This window comes from Callospermophilus lateralis, chromosome 13 (assembly GCF_048772815.1).
Source record: "Callospermophilus lateralis isolate mCalLat2 chromosome 13, mCalLat2.hap1, whole genome shotgun sequence".
Classification (NCBI taxonomy): domain Eukaryota; kingdom Metazoa; phylum Chordata; class Mammalia; order Rodentia; family Sciuridae; genus Callospermophilus; species Callospermophilus lateralis.
Window position 1 is genome coordinate 31,423,844 of NC_135317.1, and position 24,646 is coordinate 31,448,489.

The 24,646-nt window shown below is 37.1% G+C and overlaps 1 protein-coding gene across 1 annotated transcript in view; it reads right to left on the bottom strand.

The window, feature by feature from the left end:
* Positions 1–15,776, bottom strand: part of Gpr158 (G protein-coupled receptor 158) — a 411,653-nt gene extending 395,877 nt beyond the window's left edge. Inside the window, exon 1 of the mRNA XM_076832133.1 lies at positions 14,875–15,776. Coding sequence (XP_076688248.1) covers positions 14,875–15,776 — 902 coding nt within the window. The remainder of the gene's footprint in view (positions 1–14,874) is intronic.
* Between the last annotated feature and the right edge of the window lie 8,870 nt (positions 15,777–24,646).

The window sequence follows — 24,646 nt, forward strand, 5'->3', positions numbered from 1 at the left end:
AGTTATTTCACTCCTTAAAATTTCTCTGGAGTAAAAAATTTCAAAGTCTTCCAAACTTTTTCTCTTCTGCCAATAAAATGGTTTCTTGCCTTAAATCAACTGTTTATCAAGACCCTAAATATGTAAGAATCTGTATTTGGGCCCAACGTAGACCTCTTTCATCTATTCAAATAAGTTTGTTTGATACAGGTCAGGGAAGGAAAGTAAATAATTTATTTCTAAAACCTAAAGCTAAACCTCTAAATCTCAGCAAACTGATTAGAAATATTTTTAGCATGGTCTCTTTAAAACAAGCAAGGATGAAAACATCAATGTACAATCATAGAAGCTGCTTTGTCATCATGATGTCAGACTTCATCCAAACTCTTTAATAGGAACTATGTGAATGACATCCATCACCAGAGTGTGAGTTAATAATGTGCTATGATTGTAGAACATCTGACACTAAATGTAGTTGGCCCATTTATAACTGAACACAATTTCATGGTAAATACTCACATTTCCCCCCTCATTGCTGTATGGCAACCCACTGTGAAGCCTTAAGAAAAGTAGTTTGTTTTTACCCCTTACATCTACAAAACAATTAACTTTAGTTATATAAGCATATTATTATCAAATGATATTCTGCTTGTTTAGAAGACCAAATTTAAGGAGTATTTTTAGCAGTCTTTTTTCTCTAGTGCCATTATGTAATAATAATCTTCCCAAAATATTGCCAGGAATTAATTTAAGTCTATTTTCAACCATATAACTACCTATTTTCAATCACGACCTGATATTCCTGTGATAACATGATTGGTAAGGCCTGATCTCCTCTAAAACATCTAAAAGAATTAGACAGCAGTCTGTCTTAAAGAAAATGTTCTCCTCCCCCATACCACTTTGCAGCAGACATGTCCAGAAAAGCTTGCCAAAACTTTACATAGTACACGCATCTTCCATCTGTCTGGCTTCTTGTTCTGAGAAGTCTTTTTGGCAATCAGGTCAAACCTGCCTTCAGAAGGTCCGTACATTTTGTGTGTTAAAAATAACTCTATTTGATTTTTAAAAAGAATCAATAAATATAAAATGAAGGTCAATCAGGATGGGACATCGACCCCCCATCTACAAATTCAATCTTTGAATTTTAGGACTCCTGTGGGTGACACTTTTTCAAAGTTAAATGTAGAACATCTTTTAAAATTGCTAAGGTTCAGAGTTTGATCATAGATGATTGTCTCCCTGAAAAATATATTTCACATCTGAGGCTCTAGCAGAGGGAGATGACAAATGTTTCATTTTGTGCGGTTTTTTTTCTTTGCTGAAATAATTTCAAGCTACAATTTATTTTATCAAAGACATCTACGTTGTTTCTTGTAGTACCTCTTTGGATATGATCATTTCTGAATGGAATAAGACAATCCCTTGTCAGGGAGCCCAAAGCAAAGAAGTCACTTCTGTGACTTTAATTTAGACAGTCCTATAAAAGAGAAAATACTATAGATAAGAAGGTCCAGAGAAACTAATAATATATCCAAAGCTATAATTTTTTTAATTGCAAGGGGAAAAGTAAGAATAAATCATATTCTGCCAGAAAAAATAAATGTCTAATGCAAATACTGTAATCTGTCTTAAAGTATATAATAGATGTCTTGTATCTTTAGAATTACCAGTGATATAACATACCATTTATGTTAGTATTTGCAATATTTAAGCAAAGATATATCTTTTGTTAACAATTTCTTCCATTTAGTTTCACTGTGAATACTAAGGCTCAGTCTCTCTCTCTCTCTCTCTCTCTCTCTCTCTCTCTCTCTCTCTCTAGGTGGGAGTAGAGAGAGAGAGAGAGATATTAAAGTCATACAACTGATAATCTGTACAGGTTTTTAAATTCTAAATAATGTTTTTTCTAAACATTAATATTAGATATGAAGCTGTACAGGGTAATCTTTCAGAGTAAGATAATAGAGTATACCAATACTTCTAATGCAGAAATAATAACAGAAAATAAGGCCAATGAAAATATTTCTCATTGGATTTCAAAATGAATTTTAATTAGATACTCACAGATATCAACTACATGTACAGTTTGTCTACTTTGAACCTAAATTTTTAGTTATCATTTATTGGGTGCCTATTATGTGTCAGACATCCTCATTTAAACTATATTTGGTATTATTCTCCCCAATTTATGTTGCAGCTACATATGGCTGATATTATTCTCCCTCAAAAAAGAAATTTGGTACAAAAAGAGGTGAAATGGTTTGCCTAAGGACACAAAGCTAATAAGTAAAACCAAGCTGAATATGAATAGATGTAAGAATAAGCTGACTGATCAGAAGACTTAAGTTCTTGTTCAAGATCATCAATTGAGCCTGTGTTTTTCTATCACCTCCTCTCCACGTCCAACTGTAATGATAGCAAATAAGTACAGTGGGAATAAGTACAATGAGGAAAGGAAGCTGACCAGGAATTTGACAATAATCGTACTGATGATAAACCTGGGTGGTAGCAGTTAAGCTCAGAATAGGTTCAGAAGAAGACTGGAGCAGAGGTGGGAAATACTCATTCAACAGAGCTTCCAGAAAGATTTTAAGCTCAAAGTCAGCAAATACAAAGAGTGAAAGTAGGAACTGAGACAAACTTCAGGGTAATTCAAAAACTTCATTGTAAGCAGTTAATGAGTTGACACATTCCCCTCCTTATGTGCAATGATGGTATTTATTCCAAAGCTAAAAACCCCAAAACTATTCTGTACATATATTGAAAGAAATGCCTGAGAAGAACTAAAGCTCCTAGAATGATTATTAGCTCTTCCAGAGTCCCTTAGAGTAAAGGTCTAGGTAGGAGTAGAGACTGCCAACTTCCTTCTCAGACAGCCTAAAGTAAATGAAGCCTGACAGAGAGAGAGAGATCTACTCAGCAACAAAATCTACCCATATGCCACAAGAATCTATGCCAGCTAATGATATAAATTAACCTACTCATTCAGTCATAAAATGAATGATCAACTAAGGACTGCATTTTAGGAGAACTGATGGCATAGAGAAAAAGAATAGTCGGAACAACCTAAATGACTGAACCTTGAATCAACAGTGATGGTTCAGACAACAGAAGATGATTTATACATAAACCAAAAGGTCAATAATTTAAAAAGATTTCCATGATAATTGTTCTGCAGAGTATCTAAAGCAACTTCTAGAAATCATGGGATGCCAAGAAGAATGTCTCCAATAAAAATATGAGTTTTCTTCAAAAAATAGAATGATTGATTAAAGAAGTTAAATGGTTTTAGAAACGAGTAAGTTGCTTGGTTCCTTTTTATCTCTTTAATATTAAAAAGACATGAATTCTAGATAGGGAAGAGGGGTGGGGTGGAAAGGGAGGGGCAGGGGATTAGCAAGGATGGTGGAATGTGATGGACATCATTATACAAAGTACATGTATGAAGACCTGAATTGGGCGTCAACATACTTTATATACAAACAGAGATACAAAAACTGTGGTATATATGTGTATTAAGAATTGTAATGCAGGGCTGGGGATGTGGCTCAAGCAGTAGCACGCTCGCCTGGCATGTGTGAGGCCCGGGTTCAATCCTCAGCACCACATACAAACAGAGATGTTGTGTCCACCGAAAACTAAAAAATAAATATTAAAAATTCTCTCTCTCTCTCTCTCTCTCTCTCTCTCTCTTTAAAAAAAAAAGAATTGTAACGCAAAAAAAAAGTACATGCAAGCTCTTTATCAGATATATAATTTACAAATATTTTCTCCTATTCTGTTATCTTTACACTTTTTGTTGGTGTCCTTTGAAGCACAAAAGTTCAATTTTAATAAAGTCTAATTAATCAATAAAAAAAAGTACATGTATAAAGGCAAAAAAAAAAAAAGAATAGCGTTACCTTAGATTACGTAGAAGGAAGTGAAAGAAGGGGAAGGCAGGGGATAAGAAAGATAGTAGAATGAAACAGACATTATTACTATATGTATATATGTGACCGTATGACCAATATGATTCTACAATATGTATACTCAGAAAAATGAAAAATTATATCCCATCTATGTATGATATATCAAAGTATATAAGTGCATTCTACTGTCATGTATAACTAATTAAAACAAATAAAACAATTTTTAAAAAAGACAAGCAATTAGCAATTCCAAAGAGTAGGAAGGAATACACTAAAATTTCTGATGCAAACAAACTAAATGTAGCATGGTTTTGAGCAAATGATCAGACAGAGATGATCTGCTGAACAGTGAAGTTTATCCAAGTTTCAGCCTTAGAGACAACTAATAGACAAAGCACAGAATTTTTTACTATAAAATATTAATTGCATCATTTTTAATTATCTAAAAATATTGGAATAGATTATAAGAATAGAAGGGGAAAGGTAGAAAGGTAAAGAATAGGCTATCTAAAGTTTATAGGTACAAACTCAAAGTAACCAATAAAAAATGAAAATACAGTTAATACAACAATATAAGGATGGCTAAAGAAAAAAGAATATAAAGTTATACAGTTGTCATATTGGAGAAGATAATGTTTTTTTTTTTTTTTACCTAAAATCCATAATCCCAATTTCTGACGTTTGTACCTATGAGAGATACTCCTTGCCAATATTTCTTTTTTGTCGTGTGCAGTCAGCCCCCTCAAAATTCATGTCTCAGACCTTTGTGGTCTTTTTCTGGCTCTTCCAGTCTCACTTCTGTGCCTGTGTCTCTTACCTGCAATTCTTCACGTAGCCCCTGACCTTGGTATCTTAGACTGTACCATAAAAGGTGATCAAGTATGTGTCAGGAAATGCCAAATGACAGAACTTGCCAGCCACAAGCTTGGAAGAAGTCAAGGACCTGTAGGATGTCATCCTAGACATGTTGATAAGAAAAGGAATTGCTTTGCCAGGTGTTTGCTTACTGTGCCTTGCCTTTTATTCTCTTGATAATTGTGTCTGGGAAGCAATTCACTTTGCAGGTTTAAGCCTGGGAGCACGAAAAGTACCAAACTGATTTTTGCAAATAAGTAGGATTTTCAGTTTCTACATCCCTTACATTTCAAATATCCCAGTGTATCCATTCACATTCAAGAAAGGAACATTTAGAAACAGCTCATTCTTTGACCGAAATCTCATCAGAGAAGCTGGAAAATCCAAACTCCCAGAGCTAAGAAAAGCAATGGGCAGGAAAAAGACTAAAAGAAGAAGAAAAAAGAGACATGCAGCCAAAATAAAACAAGAACACTACAATAAAACAAGATGTCACTAGAACAGGATCCTGAGGAGGTCCCCCAAAAGGGTGGCAGACCTCATTCAGAGCCTGGGTCCTTGACATCATGACAGAAAGAAATTTAAGGATGGGTCAAAGTGAGATACAGAATGAATTTATCGAGAGAAGGAAAGACACACTCTGAGAGGCAGGGATCAGTACAGGTATTGGAGAAGAACTCACTAGCTACATCTTAGCTAGGGATATTTTACATATAAGATCAATAGTACAGAGACATGCTCTAAGAGAGTGTGTTAGTTCTCCTTTGGGTTGTAAGTAGACATGTTGATCATTACTTCAATGGGGGTCATTTACTGACACGTTAACCATTACCAGGACTGAGGGGTGATTCATTTCTTCTTTCATGTATTTATGCATTCTGTTTTGTGAATTTCAATAGTATTACTTTGTTGAACCTATGGATAAGGTCCAATAATTGATTTAATAGTGCTGCTTGTGATAAAGAATTGGAAAAGTGACTTTTGAATCTGGATTTTAAATGCATGTGAAAGTGAAAGGGAAAAAACCTGAAAATGTATTCACAATTTAAATATAAATATAAGTTAATGTTCCATTGGTTCATCAAATTTTCCATTCATTTGGGTTTTATATACACAATGAGCTTATATTCTAAATAAATAAATAGAAATGTGATGTTACAAATTCATCTATATATAAGTGCACATGTACACATAAATACATGTGTATATAGTTATATATAAATACACACACTTACACATGCATGCAAAACCCTTGAAATAAGGATAGCCTCAGAATAGTATATTATGTCTGTGGTGTGTCATATATATTCATTTACACCAGTGGCTTTCAAACAGGCAGTTTTGCCCGCAGGGTATATTTCACAATATCTATAGACATATTTAGTTATCACACTGAGGGGAAGGGGACATTGCCATTGATATCTAGCAGAGATGGGTAGAAACCAGAGGTGCTGTAAAATATTAAAAAATGAACAAGATATCCTCATCAAAAAGAATAACCTAGCTCAAAACGTCAGTAGTGCCAAGAATAAGAAACCCTGCTCTACTCAGTTATCTGAGGCATAAAACAAGGGGAAAAGTGAACTCTATTCCAAACAACTGACTGAGAAAAATAAAAAATGCCCATCTCTACCACAAGTCTGTGACCAAAACTAGTTACATGGCTACAAAACATGTTTTTATTTCTAATCTGAAAATTTTAAGAACTTTAGAAAGGAAAGGCATATCTACTCCATCCTATTCCTAGTTATCAGTGATCTTTTATTCTCTACATGTTAGTCATTTTCCCACAGTATGAGTTAAATACTTTGCCAGATGGGATGAGGAAGATTTTTATGATCCCTGACTAGCCTATTCTGAAAATAAAAGTTTCTGTAATACAAATAGTCAACAAATATATGAAAACTGTTCAACATTGCTAGCAATTAGAGAAATGCAAATTAAAACTACACTGCAATTTCATCTCACTCTAGCCAGAATGGCAATTATCAAGAGTACAAGTAACAATAAATGTTGGCAAAGATGTAGAAAAAAGGGTACACTCATACATTGCTGGTAATATTGCAAATTGGTGCAACCACTATGGAAAGGAATATGGAGATTCCTCAGAAAACTAGGAATGGAACCACCATTTGACCCAGTTACACCACTCCTTGTTACATACCCAAAGGACTTAAAATCAGCATACTACAATGATGCAGCCACATAACTGTTTATAGTAGTTCAATTCACAACAGCTAAACTATGGAACCCAACCTAGGTACCTTCCAACAGATAAATGGATAAAAAAAATGTGGTATATATACATAAAGGAATATCATTCAGCCATAAAAAGAATGGCTTTATGACTTTTGCCAGTAAGTAGGTGTATCTGGAGACTATTATGCTAAGCAAAATAAACTAATCCCAAAAACCAAAGTCAGATATTCTTTCTGAAATGTGGGTGCTAACACACAACAAGGGGGAAGGGGAAGAATAGAAGTTCAGTGCATTAGATGAAGGGAAGGGAGGGCAGACAGGATAGGAAAGAGTGGAATGTATCAGACATAACTTCCCTATGTATGTATATGAATACACCACAGTGAATGTCCACATCATGTACAGCCACAAGACTAGAATCCCAATTAGAATAACATATACTTTATGCTTGTAAAAATATGTCAAATATACTCTACAGTCATTTATAATAACTAAAAACCAAATAAAATACAAATAAATTTAAAAATTAAAGTTTCTATAGTTTCTAGTTCAATGTTTTGTGTATTTCACATACATTAAAAAAGAAAATGTAAACTGGGTACATGACTGAATCCCAGCTATGTGGGAGCTGAGGTAGGAGGATTACAAGTTTAAGGATAGCCTAGGCAATTTAGTGAGACCCTTTCGCAAAACAAAAATTCAAAAGGGCTGTGCCAAGCACAGACTGCATGCCTATAATCCCAGTTGCTTGGGAGGATGAGGCAGGAGAATTACAGATTCAAGGCCAGACCCAGCAACTTAACAAAACACTGTCTCAAAATTTAAAAAGTCTTGTAATGCAACTCATTGGTTAAAGTTCCCCTCAGTTCAATCCTCAGTACCAAAAAGTAGGGGGTGGGGATGCTGCAAATATAGTTCATGGTAGAGTGCTTGCTTAGCATGTACAAGGCCCTGGGTTCAATCTCCAGTACCAAAAATAATATATGGTCATATGTTTTAATATAGCTCATCTTTTTAAACAAAATTATTTTGAAAACTAGCAATCTAATACACATATAGCAGTAAGGTAGAACTACATTTCAGGTTTCCATCTATACATACTTTGCTGCATTTTGGATAAGTTATAGATAATAATAGAATTTTGTAGTTGAAGAAAACTCATTTTCCCATTTCCTAATGTCATATTTCATCAAATATAAGATGCCATTAATTGAAAGATGCACTGTGATACTGTGTACCACTAAAAGAAAACAAAGCCAATTGAAAATGACATGCCCTCCATAAGACATAGTTCAATATGAGACATCAAAATATGAATAAAGCATGTCTTAGAATTGATAAAATACATTTTTCTTTACTGTCATGCCTTTTTCCCCTTCTCAGATAAAAGCCATGTGTCGTATTATTACATACAAGTCCTTCCATAATGATGTAGCAAAGCATACACATTGAAGAGAAAGCATAAAAGGTGAGAAAACTGGGTTAAAGCAATACCCAAAATCTTATGTAACTCTAGGTTTCTCTTTTCAAGTTTTTCTTTTCAGGTTATACTTGGCTAATTTGACAGGCTAAGAAAATATTCTACATTGTCATCTTTTATTAACATTTTTTAAATGGAGAAAGTTATAACAAACCAATGTGATCCTGCAATATGTACACGTGAAAAAATAAAAATTCATACCCCATTTGAATCAAATGTATGATATGTCAAAATCTTTGTAATGTTTTGAGCAACTAATAAAAAAATAAATAAAATAAAAAATTAACTAGATCTCAATTAACTAGAGGGATTAGTAACTCCAATGTAAATGAATGTGAAAGAAAGAGATTCTTCTTGGACAAAAGATAGGTAACAGGGCTTTATTTTGGAAAAATAAATTTTCCAATCTTGGGGTTGGATTACAGTAAAGCTAATCTGTATTTTCTATAAATTCTACCTATAATGAAGGTAATAAAGTTAGATGTAACCTGTAATTGCTTTGAGGCACTGTAACATTCTTAGGTATAACAAAGAAATTCAGTCCTGATTGCTATTCTAGACTTAGCATTGTAGGAAAGGGAGAAGGAAAAAAAAAACCTCTGAAAGACTTTTAAACAAGAGGATTAATCTTTTAAACTGAATAAAGTATTTCATGGAATAGCTATTTACCTTAATATTTTTATAGATAAAGATTTTTCCTATGGGAAGAAAGATTTGTTGGATGAACAAATGCCTGGCCCAGATGGAAATTGCACATAGAAATGAATTGTTACTAAAAGCAGAAAAGCAGATAAGGCTAAAAAACCAGCAAAACAAGCCCCACCGATGCATATGACATTACTGTGCTGGGAAACAGTTTAATAATGCTGTTGGCTGAACCCTCCGAAGCGTCACCCCAGTACCAGTGAAAAGCCTATTTGCATATAATAACCATCAAAAAATCCCAATGTGTTCTATTAGTAATTCAGCTTAAATAATCCTTCAAACATCAAACCATAACTGAAAAAAAAGATAGATAGAGCCCTAATGCTGCTGTAAGAACCAAGAGCAAAATAACATCAACAACATACTTCTTGACATCCCAGTATATTAAAATAGAATCGTAAAATGCTATTGAATTCAATAGCACACTAAAGAATGCGAAAGGCCTTAAAACCTTGACAGTGTTTTAGCAAAATGATGACTTTCTCAAGTTGAAAGTAATATTTGATTTATTCACAAGTTTAGGCTGTAAAGTTGAACTAGTGAGGGCATCACTTCATTTTCTAGAGAGTAGGTATACACTCTTTATTTAGAAGTTTGGGAAATCCCATATCGGCTTCCAAATGCATATTCTACAAAATAGCAAGATAATTCTTTGCTGTTGCTACACCACAATAAATGGCTCTTTTGATATTTTAAAGTCAACAAGAGAGGCAAATTGAAAATGGATTGTTTTTAAAAGTAAGGAGTTCCAAAATACCCAAACATTGATCATCTTCAGGGAATTTACAAAGGTATACTGAGGTCCTTGGTTTAAATAAAATCTGTGAATAATCTGTAAACTCATATTGAGTTTAAAGAAATTTCAGGTAGTCTTTCAAAATCTAGAAACTCAGATCAAATTTATTCTTATTTTGAGCTGGAGTTCTCATTTTCATTAATTTACAAACTTAACTCAGTATACTTTGATTGGGTTTTCTGTAAAGCATTATAAAGTCAAATACCAGGTCTGACATTCCTCCTCCATCAATATCATTTAACAACATACTGGATTTACATAAACTAGCCCTTTTTCCAAAACTGCTTGTTGATCATTTGGATAGGGCACTTAAGAACTTACAGAATAAAGTTAAAAGACAAGAAAAGTTTATCAATCCTATTTCCACATTTTAATTATGCAGCCACAGATTTCCAAACAGATAATATAGCAAGCCAGAGACAAAATGGGCACATGAGGCAAAGTGGTTAACTCAAATCTAATATTATTCTCACTATACAATATAATATATCTGATTGTATCGTTGACCAAAAACAAATAAGTAAATATCACTTATTTAGGCCAAATATACTAATTGACTCCAGCCAATACCATCTTATATTTTTAAATAGAAAGGTCAAAACAAAATTGGGAATTAAAAAGTAAAAAGCAGCGTGTAGTAATGGAACATTATAGCGTTTTCATAGCTAGGTAGATGTAAATTTGATTTTGACTCCATGATTTACTAGCTTTATTACCTTGAGCAGATTGCTCAACTTTTCTGGGGTTGTAACTACCTGAGAGATCTAAGAATGAAATGCAGTGGTACAGGTAAAACATCAATCATAAAGTAGGTGCTCAATGAATATTGGTTCCCATTAATTCTAACCTGAGAAAAAAAGAGCTGTGCCATTTCTAGCAATTTCCTTTAGCTCTTTGGATCTCAGTTTTCTCAACTACAAAATGAAAAGATGGAACCAAACAAATTCACAATTTTTTTCAGCTCACCAAGAAAGGAATAATTCCCTAAAGAATTCAACTTTCATTTAAATTTAACAAACACTTAAGTATATTCTACCCATCCAAAGCACTTTAACAGTTCAGGCACCACAAGAAAGATATTTATGAATTCAGCAAAATGGAATCCAACTTTAAGGCACTGTAAGTTCCAAAAAGAAAAATTACTATGCAAACCAAAGAACTCTAATTTCAAGAAAAACTCTACAAGGACATCACAAATTTAATGTCATAAGCAGATATTTTAGAGTATACCTTCAATTATTACTTTCTCTTTTTTGCTAGAATAGAAAATGAGATATTAAATGTTTATACTATCAGTCTATAACAAAAGACTCAAGAAACATTTAATTAAGAGAAATGAATGCCACTTTTGAAAAGAGAAAAGGGATGAACAATAGACTTCTCTTCCTATGTGTGTCTTATGCAAGGTTTTACATTTCATTCTGAAACAGAGGGTAATAAATTTTATTCCAAGCTATTTTTATAGTGATAAACAGTAATATAAAAATGTTCTCCACCTTATTTGTGAACTTCATGTTTTTGGATTTACATTTTTTAAAATAAAATATAATATGATTGAAATGCCCAAAGCTTATAGATGAGATATGGGGAAATATTAGCTGATCTTAAATGAAGATATTAACAACAATGTTTTTTCTCCTTTTCTCTTTCATAAGTAAATCATTCTCAGTGGATCTTTTTCATTATAGATAAGACTATTTGCAAGTAACTCTTTAACATGTTCAAAATACTATTTAAAATTATGATTAGGGGTTCTAATCACAGTTTTCCAAAAATTCACTTCAGGTTTATGCACTTACTTTACCTATAACTTACTTGAAATATAGAATTTTAGAATACACATCCTAGATGATACAACATCAAGAACAAAAAAAAAAAAAAAAAAAAAAAAAACAAAAAAAAACCTTCCCTCTGGTAAGTGTGAAGAGATAGGAAAATTCCATTTAAATATTATTTCAAATATGTAAAATAAACAATATAATCCTTTTTCTAAATTGACATCTATGTTACATGGGTTATTCGGGGTGGGGGTCCAAAAAGATGATAGAGAATAAAGCACGTCCCCAATGTAGGTTGTGTGCAGAGGTCCAGAGAGCCACAGAGACATGCTTCAGGTATACATTTACCAAGTATAGGATAAACCAGAGGCAAAAGGCCTATGTTCCATTTCTGCTGTTACTACAAACTTGATATGTAATTTCTTTCACTTTACCATGATTTACTAGCTGTATTACCTTGGGCAGATTGCTCAACTTTTCTGAGGTGGTAACTACCTGAGAGATCTAAGAATGGAATTAGTTGTTTCTTCATGAAACATAGGGTGGAACCATATGATCCTCTTAAGGTTTCTTCTAGGTAAAGTCTGTGCATAACTTTAATACAGTATTTGAAAGGCATACAACACAAGGCAGAAGCACTCACAGGAGCCCTTATTTTGCTCTTTGTGAGGCTAGCAAGACTAGCCGTCTTCTGTAGTCAGCTAGACATAAATGGCCAGGATTTGAGGTTGGCTGAAGAACACACTGATGGCTAAGGAAGCACGTAAAGAGAAAAAAAAACAAACTGTTTTCTCAATATAGTAAAAAGAAAATGTGTAGGAGGTATGTGAGTTCTCACAACCTCAGACCCTTTGTGTCAGACTTTCACCTTGGCTGGCAGGAGGCCAGCCTCTGCCCTTCAGATTCCTTTTCTGTAAAACAGGGAAAACAATAAAACCTAACTCATAGGATCATGATGAGAATCAATCAAGATAGTCCTTGCAACACAGCAAAAAGACTGATATAGAATGACTGTTAGAATAGAATAGGGTAGATGGATAGACAGAGAGGCATAGATTGATAGATCTGAAACTCCCTGAAAAGTCCCAGCTGAAGATCATTTAGGTAACCAATGCTTTCTGATCTGTAAGAGAAACAGTTCTGAAAATGAATGGTTTTCATCCCCATTCTCCACATCTGACCCTTGAAAGTACACTTATTTTTATGCAGCAGTTACATTGTATGCAATGATCCAAGACCACCTTCATAGAATAGAGTTTACCATAATATTTAAAAGTACAAAGTGAAATTTAAATCCTGGCTCTACTATTTAACTGCTGTGCAGTCCTAGGCATGAAGTTTAATGCCTCTGCCCTTCAGATTCCTTTTCTGTAAGACAGAGAAAACAGTAAAACCTAAACCATAGAATCATGGCGAGAATCAATCAAGATAGTCCCTGCAAAATAGCAAAGAGCCTGATATAGAGTGAATATTAGAATAGAATAGGGTAGATTGATAGATCTGAAACTCCCTGAAAAGGCCCAGCTGAAGACCATAAACAGTTTACTGGCAGTGAATTGCATCTGCTGATCTTTCTTCTTCTGAGCATATAATATGGCAAAGATTCAAAGCTGGGCTCAGCTCTTACTAATAGGATCCTACAGGAATCAAGAGGAAATGAGATTATCCTGAAAGTAAGTTACTGCTTTAAGATAGATCTTTAAAAGACTCATAAACATAAACACACACACACACACACACACACACACACACACACATACATCATATGAAATCAAAGAAAGGGAGTTGTTTCTCATTTATGTCTTCTCAAGTGTTATCAGCACTAAAAGCTACAGAATTTTATAACTCTGTGAATCCGTAGAGACTATTCTAGTTCAACTCTTTCATTTGATTGAAAAGTAGCCTACAGCCAGAGAGGTTAAGCAACTTGTTTGGGGCCATTCAGCAGTAAATGCAATACCAAGACAAGTCTTATTTTCTCACTTACCCACCCAGTACTTGACCTAATATCTTTCAGCAGGTCAGCATCCCATTCTTGCTAGGCCAGCGGAATTTAAAAAAAAAAAAAAAAACATAGAAAGTTTTCTCCCTTCTTCCCAGGTTTCTAAAAAGTAGAGAAGCAACCTCAGCCCCTCAAGACCTTCTTTCCTGAGCCTCCTACCTTGGGAACTGAGGAGGATCCCAGTGAATCTGTTGCTCTCTCCCAACCCACCTCCAGAGTTTCTACTCTTTCCTTGCATTCATAAAGGCTGCTTCTACAACTTCTCACCACAAAGGTCAGCACTTCTCAGGGTTGAAGTTAAAACCTGCTAATTTGCAAATTCTCAGCTCACTCTACTTTCAGACAGTAAATATAGAACTGTTTCAGCTTCCTGAGTGAATTCAGTTAGAGCTGACTCCTCCATCCCTAACATAATGCAGTTAGATTCATTTATAAAGTGTGTGGGGGTATGAAGGGCTCTGAGAACCTTAGGTATGCCTAACACAGGGAACAAGAGAAAAAACGCACCAGGAAGAAAAGATCGATTGGGAAGAGGGGGAAGATGGGTAGAAAGAGTACACTGAATAAATTGCCAAATGTAGATCCTGGAAACAGCTCTGCTGCTGAGAGTGACTCACTGCTGAGTCGCCAGAACCACCCAGGGGATAGCACAGGTTTAATTATACGCTCTGGTAACTGACTGACAACAGGCTGGTCCCCCAAACCGTGCACACAGAAAACAGAGGCTAACTCAAAGTGGCAGACACAAAGAACTCTATCTCCAGCTCCCTTTCTTAGTCTGATGCTTACCATTCTGCCTGCTGGGTGCACCCCACACTCCCCAAATCTTGCAGCACCACTTCTATTAGAGAACTCTCCTCCTTGCAATCCTGAAAGTTGGAGGGAGGCATAGAGCTGCCAAGGAGTCTCTCAACTCTACCAAGTGCTTCCCCTTCCCTGACTGCTTGCAGGGAAACGGATCCTTTCACTGGGTGCCTCAAGCTCACAGAAGTGGGGGCTTCTCACCACTGAACACATGAACTCGCTTGAGGCATCCTTCTGCCCAAGTCTTTGCTCTGAGGGTAGGAAACATAAGTGTCACAGAGAGTTAAGCGTTCTTCCCCCACGTAGGTACCCATCCGCAAAAACGGAAGGACGACTTTACTTTTGCCCTTTTCTCTCCCTACCTGAATTCTGGGACCAGGTTAGGCTGCAATCCATAGAAGGCAGCAGAAAGAGTAACCAGCCATCCTGGCTTGTAACTCCCGTTCTCGCACTCCAGATAAGGCGGAGACCACTTGACATGGCTCTTGTCCCCGCCAAGTCCGTCCCTGCGCCGCCAGCTATGGCCCAGGCCCCGGGGCCCCTGATTGGAACCGCGGCGGTGTAAGTGGGGCCTCCACTTGCGCTGGAGGCCGTGGAACCACTCGGTTTCCAGAGTGGCGTTGGCCAGGTGGTGTGCGGAAGAGGACAGGTCCTGGAGCAGGATGCGACTCTCATCACGAGTGGCCTGGAGGAAGACTTGCGGGGCCGGCGCGGACAGAGACTCGGTGGTGAAGGTGATGGCCGCCCGAAAGATGCTGGGCTCGCCCTCTAAGAGGCTCCGTACCAGCGCCTGGTACCACTCCAGGTCATCCTGCAAGTTCTGCTCCCGAGACTTATTGCTCTGCAGCATCATGTTGAGGAAGTTGGTGGCGTGTGTCAGCGTGTCCAGCGCCCCGTGCAAGGAGGGATGGGAACTAGCTAGGGCTGGCGACTTCCCCGGCAGGCCTGCCAACTCGTAGCGGCCGGAGCAGTTGGCTCGCTTCAGCTGGTGGGAGTCCCCGGTGTAGAGGTAAGAGGCCACGTCCATGGGCACCTCCTCGGCGAGTTTCTGCGCCAAGATGGTGCCGTCGGTGGAGCGGCTCCAGGGAGCCGAGGGGTCCGAGGCAGAGGCTCGAGCCAGCTGCTGCGCGTGCTGCTTCCCCCTCAGGGTCTTCTCTCGAGGGGAATCCGGCCGTCCCGGAGGGTCGCGGCTGGCGCCAACAGCTCCCAGTCCCAGATGAGCGAGCAGGAGGCAGAGGAGTAAGGGGTGAGCCATGGCTCCCATCTGTCTCGCAGAGAGGAAAGGAGGTAACGAGAGGAGTCACTTTTTTGAATTTCGATCGTCAATTTATCAACAGTAAGACTTTTAATAGGGGGTCTTCCCTCTTCTCCAGACGGCTCCCAGTCCAAAAGGACTTTCAAATAAAAATGCTTCGAAATTGGCCCAGCTGGCTAAACCGCGGTTACAGGAAATCAAGTCACCTGTGGCAATGCTGGCTGCACCCGCTCCACACTGGGTCGGCTCGGGATTACGCACCTCGCAGCCTGGAGCAGAACAGGTTACATCCCCTCGCGCTCCGGGCAGCTATAGTTAGCCTGCTTACGTCTTTCTGCTCAGCCGCTGCCACCGCCGCTCTCATTGAGGTGTGTTCAAGAGCTGCTGCTGTTGCTGCTGCTGCTGCTGCTGCTGTTGCTGCTGCTGCCACCGCGGCCGCCGAAGACGCTGCTCCATCATCTCACCCGTGGCAGGTCGTTCCCGCCTCCCTGCTCTGGCTCCTCCCGACCCCCTCGCCCCGAGGCACGGAGCGCGCACACAGAACTGCACGGCGAGCGTAGGAGAGAGTCCCACGGAGCGGAGATTTCTTTTAAGATGTCTGTTTCTCTGGAGTCGGGAGGGCCAGGCAGCTGGTTAATTGGAGCCTTTAGGTTTGGCCACAAACCACACTGCCGCCTCTCCCTGCTCTCGGGAGGAAAGCCAGTTTAAAGAGGCAGCTTGGCCGCAACCAAACCCTTGGAGGGCGGCTTCAAGCCGTCTTGCTCCCTGTTTGGTCGGCTCTGCTGTCAATCAGCTGACTGCCATTGGTTGGGCTTGGGCGGGAGCTGTCCAGTGCTGAACCCGAGGCGGCACGGAGGAGGCGGAGGAGCAGGCGGCGGCGCGGGAGGCAGCCTCGCAGAGTCCTTTCACCCACTCGCGTACACCGATGACTCGGAAACCCGCAGGGGTGGGATAGGGAAGGGTGGGCAGGAGTGAGGGAGAAGCAAGCTTTGGGTGGCTCAGAGCGAAGGAAACTTGGACATAATGAGGAGGAGGGTGTTGGTGTCTTGAATTCTTAGTTAAATCAGCCTTTCCTTTTGCCTGGAAAAGAGGGAGAAGGGAGTAGTTTTCATTTTTGACTGAAACTGGGAGGGAAGAACGTAGGGTGGAGATGTGTCCTCCTGAGAATCTGCTCATTTTTAGGCAAATTATCAAATCTTCTTCCTTGTTGTCGGTTAAAGAAATGATTAAAACCTACTTGCTGAGGCTGGTCTCAGCTTTGGGAGAGTAATGGAGACATCTACTGGCTGAGCTTTAAGAACAAAACAATACTATAAGAAATCTCTTCTTGGCATCTAGGATTGGGGATCCTATGAAAAATGTAGGAACATAAAGATGTGTAAGGGAGGAATAAGTCAAAGGGGCATAACATGTGACTGTGAGAGAATGAGAATGAGAAAAAGTGCATCTGTGTTGGGTGAGAAGGGAAATCCTTCTGACTGAGGTTTCCTAGAATTGATAGGTAAGAACTGAGACTTCTGATTAGCTATAAGGTTGAGATGTCCCAGGAGAAAAAAGAACTGCATTTCCCTAAATTGTTGGGAAATCATTTAACACAGTCTAATTGTTTTATTTGAATCTTGTTAATAGATTAATAGAGTAGACATTTAACGCTTATGCACTTCTATTTTCAAGTTTCCCAACAAAGACAAAAAAAAAAAAAAGAAAGAAAAAAAAGACAAATAGAACATCCTAAATTCACTTTTAATTCCCAACCAACAAAAATGTTACTCCTGGCATTCCAAGATAGCTCTTCTTAGATTTAGTGTACCATTTCATTTCACTCTGTTGTTGAAATACTTGTCTTAGTCTGTTTTGTGTTACTATAACAAAATAACTGACACTGGATAATATATAAAGAAAGGATACTTATTTAGCTCATAGTTTTGAAGACTAAAAGTTCAAGATCAGGCATCATCATCATTTTGTCCCCTGGTGAAGGCCTTCTGGCTACATCAGAATATGGAAAATGGTATCATATTTGAGACAATGAGGAATAGGGAGAGGGAGTGCACATAACAGAATAGGAAGCAAGAGATTAAACTGATTCTTTTATAACAACCCACTCTTGTAGGAACTAATCCAATCCCATGCAACCTGACCCACTTTCAAGAAGGTTTTAATCCCTTCATGAGGGTAGAATCCCAATGAACTAATTAATTTGACTAGGCACTACCTCTTAAAAGTTTCCACCACCACCACACTGAGGACCAAGCTTCCAGTGCATGAGCCTTTGGGGACAAATTTTATACAGACCATAACAATACTTAGGCACTGAAATGTAAATTTCAAAGGAGCAAAAATCTTTTTCAACCTTGGTCACTCTAGTATATTGAGCACCTGGATCATAGTAGCTTCTCACTAAATATTTGCCAAATTGATGAATGAACCAGAAGGTCATGATGATGAAGCCAATTATTTAAAACTTCATTTCCTTACCTCAAGAGAAGTCTGCCTCATATGCCAGCAATGAGTGTTTTAGGAATACCTTATAACAACCAGTTTTTCCAAACTGCAATTCGTGGTCTCCAAGCAGGTTTTATAGCTATGTAAAGAATGGTTATTAGACTTGTATTTACTTACAAATAGATTTCATGTTCATATCCTACTTTTTGTTTAAATTTTGCTTTGCAATGTATGCTCCTATGATAAGTAAAGTTCATTTCAGTTTAATGCTTTACTATAGCATTTATAGCAATAATTACAGAATTAGTTTCTGTTTGTTTAATTTACTACAGTATACACTATGATTTTTCTTTTATTCAACCATCTGAAAACTGAGGTATAATTTCCTCATTAACTGATTTTTTAGAAAACCTACAAAACTTATTAATAATTCTTTCAATTTTTCTAGTATCTAAGTTAAAAAGGAAGATATTCTTTTATTTAGAGGTCCCCCTAGAAGTAATTTAATCAAAAGACCTGTGTTCTAATCCCTCTATTGTTTTGTAGCACTGATAAGACAGTTAAACTTTCTGTGTCTTGATACACAAAAGAGCCTCAGGATTTGGCATTCAGGTAGTAAGGGAGCACCTCATGAGCCAATATCCAGGGATGCCAGTCCTCCTTCTAGAGCACATCTGTTATAATTTAAATCTGAAATGTCCATCAAAGGTTCATGTGTGTAAGGCTTGGTCCCCAATGCAATGATGTTCAAATGATGGGGTTTTCGGGAAGTGATTTGTTCATGAGGGCTCTGACCTCAGCAGTGGATTAATACATTGAATAATCCCATAGCATTAATGGGAGGTGATGAAAACTGTAGGCGGTAGGGCCTAATTTGAGAAAGTGCATCATGGGGCATGGCCTAGAAGGCTATATCTTATCTTCAGCCTCTCCTCTCCACCTCCAGCTTCCTGGCTGCCATGAGGTGAGCAGTTTTCCTCTGCCATCCCCTTCAACTGTGATATTCTGCCTTGCCTCAGGCCCAAAGGAATGGAGCCAGCTGACCATGAACTGAAACTTCTGAAACATGTGCCAAAGTGACTCTTTCCTCCTTGAAGTTGTTTTTCTCCAGTATTTTGTCCCAGAAATCAAAAAACTAACACAACATCTAACAAGAGAGGAGCAGACGATGAGAGGCTTATGCAACAACATAATCCCCTTCAGTGGATAGCTGTCAGGCTTCATTGTCAAACAACTGGAGTGAGCTACATGGATCTAGAAATTCCCAATGGAAATGCAATCTGAGCCACAAATTAAATGTGTGTTAAATAATTTTAAATGTTCCAATAGTGTATTTTAAAAGTTTAAAGAAAAAAATGAAATTAATTTAATGTTTGATTTTGCTCAACATATCCAAATGATTATCATTTTAATAAGTAAATAACATAATTATTAATGCTCTATTTATATTCTTATACTAAGTTTTCTGAATCTGGTGTGTGTTTTGTTCTTACAACTCCTGACACTTCACACTGGCCACATTTTAAGAGCTCAATAACCACCTGAGGCCAGAAGCTATCATAAAGCACAAGCTCTGAAAGACAGTGCATTGTGGTCCAGAAAGTTGTAGAACATCAAGGTCCAAACAAGATAAGGCACCCAGGTTCAATACTTTTCACAATCTGGTCCACTTAATAGGTTCAAGTCAGGAAGCTGAGGTAAACTATTCGTGTCTGAGTTAGTAGTCATCAATTAAGGAAATAATCCTAAAAAAAAAAAAAAAAAAGATTATAATTAGCAATCAAGATTTAACATACACACACATATCCCTCAAAGAAGACTACAAAATTCCACTCCAACTTACATAAGACATCACTCATTTGATAAATGTTTGTTGAAACTCTACTGTGTATCAGGCATTGGGCCTTGTACTGGGGTGACACAGGTATCTCATGTGCCTACCTGGCTTTTATGTTCAAATGGGTTGAGACATAAAAAGGCAATGAAATAAACAAGATAATTACACATTATAATAAATACCATCAAGAAATACACACTGTGAAGTGATAAAGAGAGCAAGGTATGGGTTCAGGGAGCTTTTTATATAAAGAAATAAAAGGAGAGAAAGACCATGAGGAGGTAACAAACTGAAACCTAAAGAATGAGGAGTAATTTGTTAGATAGTAGGTAGTAATGACCTGGCTAAACATAACAGGGAGAAAAATTTACTTTCGATAGAGGGAGTATATATGAATGCATCTAGTCTACAAATATTCTATCCTTAGCAGGAAAGAGAAATGGAAGAAGGTAACTATGATAAGCTGAAGTGATACAAAAGTACTAACAATAGACACAAAAGGCAAATCATTTTATAAGATAATCAAGATAAGAAATAAGCCTGGGATAAATATCCTCCTCCCTCAAGCATATGAATATAATTTGTAGATAAATATTCCTGTGCACGTCTCAGAATTAAGAACTAAATTGTCTAACTGCACATTTATACTGTGCAGGAGCTTGACTGTAATTGAACAATGGATAAAAGACTTATAGGATCTGTGTGAAAAGGCCTAAGGCTTTTACATCACAACCTGAAAAGTCAATCTAATTGCTTTAGAACAAATCTGCACTGATGAAAAAGCAACCTGTGCTGGGCACAGTGGTGCACACCTAATCCCAGCAACTCAGGAAGCTGAGACAGAAGGATCTTAAGTTCAAGGCCAACCTCAGCAATTTAGCAAGGACCTCTCTCAAAACTAAATTAAAAAGTAACTGAGGATGAATTAAGTAGTAAAGTACCCTTGGGTTCAGTTCCCAGTACCACTCACAAGAAAAAACAATATGTAGCAGAGTGTGGTGGCATAGGCCTGTAATCCCAGCTGAGACAGGAGGATCACAAGTTCAAAGCCAGCCTCAGCAACTTAGAAAGGCCCTACGCAATTTAGCCAGTAAATAACATAATTATTAATGCTCTATTTATATTCTTATACTAAGTTTTCTGAAACTTAGTATAAAAAATAAAATAAAATTAAAAAAATAAAAATAAAAAGGTGGGGATGTGGCTTAGTGGTAAAGTGCCCTTGGGTTCAATTCCTGATACAAAAAAAAAAAAAAAAAACCACTATGTAATAGAGTTATGAGTTGTCATCATATGATTGATTTACTCTGTTATAAAAAGGAAGATATGAAATTAACAACACTAAGTAAAAAGAATCAAAGGAGACCAAAAACTACCAAGGATAGATGGTATATGAACAATATAGGTGTATTGTTTTAATAAATTTTTAAATATCTGAAGTCAGTTTTTGTAGGTTGTAATTTTCAATAAACGGCTTAAGAGTTGTTTATTATATTCCATATAAAATTATATATATATCAATAAATGTATCAATGTATTTCTCTCTGCATATCATAATCTATGATAATTTTCAATATTCTTCCAGCATGACTGTCTTCATGTTTTTAATGCTATACCATACAAGTAGAAAGAAATTTAAGTCATTTTTTTAAAGCAAAAATTAGGCAAGGTGTGGTAGCACATGCCTATAATCCCACTGACTGCTGGAGGCTGAGGTAGGAGAATCACAAATTCAAGGCCAGCTTCAGCAATTTAGTGAGGCTCTAAGCGATTTAGTAAGAACCTGGCTCAAAATGTTTAAAAAGTGTTTTAAAGGCTAGGCATGTAGCTTAGTTGTAAAGCACCCTGAGTTAAATCCCTGGTACCAAAAATCAAAATAAATAAAAACAAGAATTAGGACAGTGGGATGTAGGAAAAGGAAACCAGACAGGCAGTTGAGAGACTTGGTTCTAATTGCTTCTGCCATTATCTAATCAAGTGACTTTTGACAGTCTCTGAGCCCTTTTGGTTAATCTGTAAAATAAGAGTGATGTATTAGATATATAACCTACATTGGAACAATTGCAGCTGTGATGAATAATACTCTAGGTATATTTTCCAAGAACTCATTGTTCTTAGTACTCCTAGGCTTACAAGGTAAATGTTATTCTTAGATTAAATAATGCTGAATCTCAGGAAACAAAGTGGCACAAACCCCAATCAAATTCCTGATAAAGCAAATAAAAGTGCAGAGACACAGCGTAATCTTTCAATATAAACAAATACAAAACCAGAAATCCAGTTATTATTCCTGGTCTTACTGAAATTCTGGGTTTCCTGAAACATATGCCATTCCTGGGTCTCATGGCCCATTTGCAAAATGAAGATTATTGTCTTTTTTATCCAAGAAGAGTGGTTTTGAAATTTCAGCATGCAGAAGTAGCACTAGAGAATTCTGATCTTGTGGATCCAATAGAACTTTAAAATCTGCGTTTTAATAAGCACCTCAGTTGATTTTGATGCAAATGATTAAAGGAGCACATGCTGAGAAATACTGCCATGGAAAATAATTCTAAGATATTAGAAGAAAAGATTTGGTGAACACAAAGCCTTGCTTTGAATTGCGAAACTGGTTTGTGGTGGGGCAGGATGGGGGTGGGGGGACAGTGAAGAGTACTATTACTGTTATTATTACTATACTTAGGCATCACTTAGAATGGCCCAAAACTGTTCTAAGAATTTTCATATTTTAGCTCATTTAATCTTCATTACAACACTATGAATTTGGTGCTATTAAAATTTTACAGGAAAGAAACAATAAAAAAAAAATGAAGTAGCCTAAGAAATACAACCATCTGGTTCCAAATGCCATTCTCTTAATTACGATACCAGTGGTTCTCAAATGTTGGTACATATTGGATTCACCTGAAGAGCTTTTATCAAAGCACGGGTTAGTGATCCCACTCCCCAAATCATGGATTTACTAGGTCTGGAACACAGAAGAGATGTTCTGCATTCTTTCTTTTCTTTTTTCTTTCTTTCTTTTTTCTTATTCTTTCTTTCTTTCTTTCTTTCTTTCTTTCTTTCTTTCTTTCTTTCTTTCTTTCTTTCTTTCTTTCTTTCTTTCTTTTTTTTTGAGGCAGAGATTGAACCTAGAGGCACCTAAACACTGAGCCACATCCCAGTCCTTGTTTTCTATATTTTATTTAAAAACAGGGTCTTCCTAAGTTGCTTAGGGCCTTGCTAAATTACTGAGGCTGGCTTTGAACTTGAAATCCCCCTGCCTCAGTCTCCCAAGTGGCTGGAATTACAGGCTCCACCACCCAGGGATGGTCTGCATTCTTAACAATTTCCCTGCTGGTCCTGGGATCTCACTTTGAATACCACAGATTGAATAATTTACGAAGAAGAAAGGTTTATTCTGCTTATAGTTCTGAATGTGAAATTCAAAAATTGTGAGGCAGCATCTGGTGAGGTCCTTCTTGCTGGTAGGACTCTACCTATAGCATGATAATCTGTTGCCTTTATAAACTTAACACTTTTCCATGTACTTTACATGGAAAGAGGAGAAAGTCAATATCAATAGATGAAAAGATACTGTGAATATTCTAAGAAAAAAAAATGTCTTTAGTTCATCTATTTTCAACCTAGAAAGCTTACCCAAGATGCCTATGTTTTTTACTTAGCAGTTTATTCTCATCTGCCTCCAGTTTACCCTAAAACACTTACTCCCTCTCAGCATCATTTCTAACAACACTCAAACTCTTTCCAGAGTCCTCTCCTCTGCTTTTCACTGTGAAGGCATGACTCGGGCTATTCTTAAATTCCCACTGAAGTGCTTTCTAAAAAAGTACTAAGCACAGTATCAACTATATAATCACTACACTTTGACCCGAATTGCTAGTTTCTCTCTTTCTCCCCACCCCACACAAAATAGTTCTGTAAACCCAAAGATGCTTAATGAACTTCCCAACCCCAAGGGAAGAAAACGCCAGGAAAGTACATTTATGTTGAAAAATCCTGAATGTGTTAAGGCAAAGTGCTTACCCAGATGACTTTCCATGACACTGATCTGACATCCAGCAGCACAGGAAGGGACCAGTATAGCACATATTAAAAAATCTAACCAAATTATGGAAAACCCAACTCAAGTCAATCATTAATGGACTCCCTTTCTCATTTAGAACTAAAAATGACTGAAAAATTTTTGAAACAATATCTGATAAAGGGCTGGGGTTGTGGCTCAGGGTAGAGTGCTTGCCTAGCACGTGCAAGGCCTTGGGTTCAATCCTCAGCACCACATAAAAATAAACAATATAAAGATTTTGTGTCCAACTACAACTAAAAACTAAATACTAAAAAACAAAATTGATGAAGAAAAGGGACTTTGTGGATAGAAAAAGATGAGTAATGGATTATTTTTTTCTTTGGTGAATTTCATTTGTTTCACTTGCTGGAGGGAAGCATTTCATGCTATATATATCCATCTGTTGTTAGAAATCATAATGATTGTTGTTTTTTTTTTTTTGTCAGCATATTACCTTGAGAACAATGGGGGTCTACTTCATGATCAATTTAGGATTTGGCTTTCCATCTTAACACAGGAGTCTTTGAAAGT